The sequence below is a fragment of the Ischnura elegans genome, chromosome 11 (assembly GCF_921293095.1).
Source record: "Ischnura elegans chromosome 11, ioIscEleg1.1, whole genome shotgun sequence".
NCBI classification, from domain to species: domain Eukaryota; kingdom Metazoa; phylum Arthropoda; class Insecta; order Odonata; family Coenagrionidae; genus Ischnura; species Ischnura elegans.
This window is the reverse complement of record NC_060256.1, coordinates 2704994-2710435: the sequence shown is the minus strand read 5'-3', so window position 1 is coordinate 2710435 and position 5442 is coordinate 2704994. Positions and strand designations below refer to the sequence as shown.

At 45.0% G+C, this 5442-nt stretch overlaps 1 protein-coding gene across 1 annotated transcript; it reads left to right on the top strand.

Moving 5' to 3' along the window:
• Positions 1-2262: 2262 nt before the first annotated feature.
• Positions 2263-3060, top strand: LOC124168383. Its single transcript, XM_046546597.1, has one exon. It carries the CDS (start codon positions 2263-2265, stop codon positions 3058-3060), a length of 798 nt encoding a protein of 265 aa, XP_046402553.1.
• The last annotated feature ends 2382 nt before the right edge of the window (positions 3061-5442 follow it).

The following is a 5442-nucleotide window of genomic DNA, read 5'->3' as shown; positions in this document are numbered from 1 at the left end:
ATGGCATGATAAAAATGAACCATTGTCATAGAAGTGAGCCCATTACGTGAACCGTTACTCGCGCGCCAGCAACTTATCGAAGTTCCAAACATCACTCCACTTTGGAAAAGTCTGCGATGTCACTCGAAGGAGAGCGTACATTCATTTTAGAATAAAATAAAATTACTTTGTTTTATTCCACACTTTATTTTAAATAGTACGACCCGGGTTTCAGCATCTAATGCTATGATCAGGTACAATTCGATCGGTGGCTTGCTCTAAAATAGGTAACCGTGGGTGGAGGGGGGGGGAGAACAAGAAAAAGGGGGGTGGGAAGGAACATTGATGACGGGTAAAGCTGTTTTCGAAGAAAGGGGTGGGGGAAGGCCTTTGTTTGGCTTGCATAGGCTAAAGGACAAGGAAAAGAGATAAAGGGGGGTTTCTCAAAAGGTTTAAAAATATGAGGATATCAAGGTTGAGGATCGTAGGGGGATGGTAGATTGACGTAAAGTAATGGTGACTGGGAGGGGAACATATGGTCTTTATAAAGTTTAGTGGGGCAATTCACAATCTCAAACTGTTCTAAGAAGTCCATTGTTATCCCCTTGTCAATACAATGTAAAATCCTGGGTTCAAAATTACACCAATGGTTTTCGTCACATAAATGTTTGGCTATTCCAGAGGATTCGTCGTTATTTAAAAAAAATCGTCGATGTTCTTTCACTCTTACGTTAAAATTTCTCCTAGTTTGTACAATATATTTAATATCACAGGTATCACACTTCAACTGATAAACACCAATTTTCTGTAGATCGTCATACTTGTCCTTTGTATTCAAAAGGATTTTACCCACTGATACAGGGTTATAAAATGACACTTTGGCATTATGAATTATATTGCACAATTTGTATGATACATGGGGCATGAAAGCATCATAATAACACCCCAAATCTTCCCTTGGTAATTGATTAGCACTAATAATCGAAGAGAAATGATCCTATTGACACCTTAACACAATCACTCGTACTGATTATTCTCTGTTACTGATTCCAAGTGATTATAAATTGGAAAAAAGTAATACTTAACTGCGTCGTGGAACTTATGCATATTCAAACCAACTTCCCGATAGCCAATGAATCAGCAATTTTAAAAGGGATCGATTTCCAATGACAATGCACATTTTTAACATTTTCAGATAAACTGATTAATATTTAATTAATACTTATTAAAAAACCGATTAAATTCCAATATGGAGATTATTGCACTAAATTGCCTAAAAGTTAATGCTGACGTTGCAAAAATGCCAAATGCTTCGCCTCAACGCGGCTAGGTCTAGAACTACAAAGAAATTAGGAAATCAAGAGGCGTATTACTTTCATATTTGAAATTCTAGAATTGTAAAACATGGAACAATGATAAATTACCTAAGTATGTATTGCACATTTTTGAAAATGAAATACATTATTTATTGCAAAATAATGATATATTTTAATTTATAAAATGATTTAAAAGCTAATGCAAATTAACTCAGAAATACTGTAAAAACTTTTTCATGAACAAAAGACATTTCAAGTGACATGTAAAAAACGCTGTTTATGACATTGGTGACTTTTAATCCCTTTAGTGTGTGCCGAAGAGTTTCAAGTGGAATTGCTTTTGGCAACGATTTCCACCTTTTTATGACAGGAGATGAACTCCCTAAATTCACATTCTGCCCATAAAATAAGTTTGTAACTTTGTTATGTTTAAAGATGAACATTAAAGCAAGGTATATGAATGCAGGTTTAAAAGAAAAAGGAATTGAATACGGTAACAAGTAAATATACATCAAAATTCAACCCTTCGCTACGAAACACCTCTGTGGCTCCTATTCTAGGCCTCCAATGATGGAATTCACAGTGTCTACATCCACTGCGCTGTTGAAATGCGAAGCTTCTAAGAGAGAAATAACCGAGGATTTAAGACCTGACTGTGGCGAGTCAAACAGGAAGTACACCGCACCGACGCTGATCAGCGCGGGCAACCAGGCGAGCCCGGTCAACGCGGTGAGGCTGCCGCATCGAACCAAAAGCAGTATATCCAGCGTATATAAGACCAGCGGAGAAGCCACCGCGAGAGGCAGAAATATAAGAGAAGGTGATAGCAGAACGCTGTGCTAGAGAGAACTGTGCCACCTCAAGTGTAAACCGATTTTTGTACATAATAAAAATCGTACATTGGAAGAGTATTGTTTGCTTGCAACATAGCCTGGCAGCCGACCTTTACATTGGTGACCCCGACGTGATGCCGGACCCTGGGACTGCTATTGGAGCCGAATCAGCCCCCGCAGGAAGCATGCTGGATCGAGTCGCCGTTCGAGTCCCACCTTTTTGGCCTGAAAAACCAGCCCTATGGTTTGCGCAACTGGAGGGACAATTCCGACTGCGCGGGATCACGCAAGACGACACGAAATTCTGGTATGTTGTCTCACACCTAGAGAATAGATACGCCCTAGAAGTGGAGGACATCATTACCGATCCGCCCTCCGAGGGAAAGTACGATAGGGTAAAATCTGAACTCATTCGAAGACTTTCGGCCTCGCAAGAGCAAAGAATCCGACAATTGTTAGAGCGTGAGGAGATGGGGGACCGGACACCTTCACAATTTTTGAGGCAATTACGGACCACTGCCGGCCCTGCATTGCCAAATACTTTTTTAAAGACCCTCTGGTTAGGTCGCTTACCAGCATCCATGCAAGCAATACTGGCAACCCAAGGTGACGAAGAACTTGAAAAGATAGCTCTGTTGGCAGACAAGGCACATGAGGTCACCCCTGAGCACCATATCGCTAGCCTACAAGACGGGCCCCGTATCGCAACGCTTGAGAAGAAAATTGACGACCTGGCGAAGCAGCTGGCAGCCCTGACGACCGACACCAGGAAGCCACGCCGAAGCAGATCGCGTTCTCTTTCGCGAAAACGAGATCCGGAGGAGAGGAACAAGGGCCTCTGTTGGTATCACTGGCGTTTTGGTTCGAAGGCTAGGAAATGCTCATCTCCTTGTTCGTATTCTCAGGAAAACGACCAGGGCCCTCGTTTATAGCGGCTAGCGAGCACAGCCCCATTAAAGGCCGCCTCTTCATGACCGACGCAAGAACAAAGGAACAATTCTTGATAGACACAGGTGCCGATCTCTGCGTCTATCCGCGGAGGCGCATTAAGGGTCCCCGTTTTAAGACTTCGTACGAGCTAAGTGCGGCCAATGGGTCACGGATCGCAACTTATGGTTTCGTGACGCTTAACTTAGATTTTGGCCTTAGGCGCGTTTTTGTGTGGAATTTTGTTATTGCAGACGTCGACAGACCTATAATCGGAGCAGACTTCTTAAGTTTTTACGGTCTAATCGTTGACATTAAAAATAGGTGACTTTTGGATAACATTACCTCTCTTTCTACTCCCGGTCACCCGGCACGAGGCACGGTGGGGCAGATAAAAGTAGTAACGGGCAACTCTATGTACCACCTATTACTGAGGGAGTTTCCGGAAATTACTCGACCGATAGGATTTTTTTCGACACCCAAGCACACCACGGAGCATTATATAAGGACAACGCCAGGCCCACCCGTGTGCTCCAAGCCCAGACGACTAGCACCCGACCGTTTGAAAGCAGCAAAAAAGGAGTTCGAAGCAATGATAAAGATGGGAGTCGCACGCCCATCGCAAAGCAACTGGAGTTCGCCCTTGCATATGGTGCCAAAAAGAGGGGTGGAATGGCGGCCATGTGGAGATTATAGAGCCCTCAACGCCAGGACTATTCCGGACCGCTACCCAGTCCCGCACATAGAAGACGTAGCCAACTCCCTTTTGGGGAAGGCAGTATTTTCAAAAATTGACTTGGTACGTGCCTACAATCAAATTCCGGTCGCTCAAGAGGACATCGCCAAGACAGCAATAACAACCCCATTTGGCTTGTACGAGTTTCCTTTCATGGGTGTTGGTTTGAGGAATGCCGCACAAACCTTCCAGCGCTTTATGGACGAAACGATCCGCGGTTTGAACTTCTGCTACGTCTACATCGATGATATTTTGGTAGCATCCGATTCGGAGCAGCAGCATGAAGAGCACCTGAGGGAATTGTTCGAGCGATTGAAGAAGGAAGGCATTCTGATTAACCCCGCCAAGTGTATTTTCGGAAAGCCTGCTATTAATTTTTTAGGCTATGCCATTTCCAAGGCAGGCATCAAGCCAATGGAAGACAAAGTAAAAGCGCTATCATCTTTTCCGTTGCCTGGAACAGCGAAACAACTTCGGCGATTCTTGGGGATGATCAATTTTTATCGCCGATTTATTCCAAACGCAGCAGCCATCCAAGCGCCAATGACTGAGCTACTGAAAAGGCCAAATTTAAAAGGGCAGGCACCCATTGAGTGGACTACGGAAGCACAGCAGGCATTTGATGCATGCAAGACCAGTCTGACTCGGGCAGCGTTGCTGGCGCATCCCGACCCCGAAGCTATTTTGGCGATTGTGACGGATGCATCTGATTGTACCCTCGGCGCCGCCCTACAGCAGCGGAACTCCAACGGATGGCAGCCACTTGCTTTCTTTTCGAAGAAAATGAGCCCGGCGCAGAGAAAGTACAGCGCTTACGATAGAGAATTGCTCGCAGTCTACGAATCCGTAAAATATTTTCGTCACATGGTCGAGGGGCGTCATTTCGTTATTTTTACGGATCATAAACCTCTCATTTTTGCTTTCCGCCAGAACGCCGATAAAGTTACTCCGCGACAATTTCGTCATTTGGATTTTATCAGCCAGTTCACCACCGACATACGTCACGTGACAGGAAAGGAGAACGTGGTGGCAGATGCTTTGTCCAGAATCGACGAGGTGTCTGCAGCAATAGATTATCAAGCGCTCTCCCGATCCCAGGCGGAAGACCAAGAGCTACAACAATTACTAGCGTCCAAAACTTCGCTCCAGCTGAAGCGAGTTCAGATTCCAGATTGCGATGAGAGCATTTTCTGCGACATTTCCACGCAGACTGCTCGACCCTACGTCACAGAAGAATTCCGCCGCCAAGCTTTCAACACCGTCCACGGCCTCGCACATCCAGGTATCAAGTCAACAACGAAGCTTGTTACGCAGCGATTTGTGTGGCCAGGAGTCAAGAGAGATTGCAGAGTATGGGCGCGGAGTTGCATCGCCTGTCAGCGTTCAAAAATTACGAGGCACGTGAATTCACCTCTAGGCGAATTTAAGTTACCTTCTTCGCGATTTGAGCATATTCACATAGATCTCATTGGCCCCCTGCCGGTTTCCCGTGGTTTTCGCTACTGTTTAACTTGCATAGATCGTTTTTCCAGATGGCCCGATGCTTTTCCTATTGAAGACATCAAAGCAGACACAGTGGCCATGGCATTTTTCGGCGGTTGGATTTCCAGGTTCGGTATGCCTTTGAGAGTCACAACGGACCGGGGAAGTC

Coding starts and splice junctions, on each gene's coding strand:
- LOC124168383 (XM_046546597.1), top strand. CDS start 2,263: ATGCCGGACCCTGGGACTGCTATTGGAGCCGAATCAGCCCCCGCAGGA.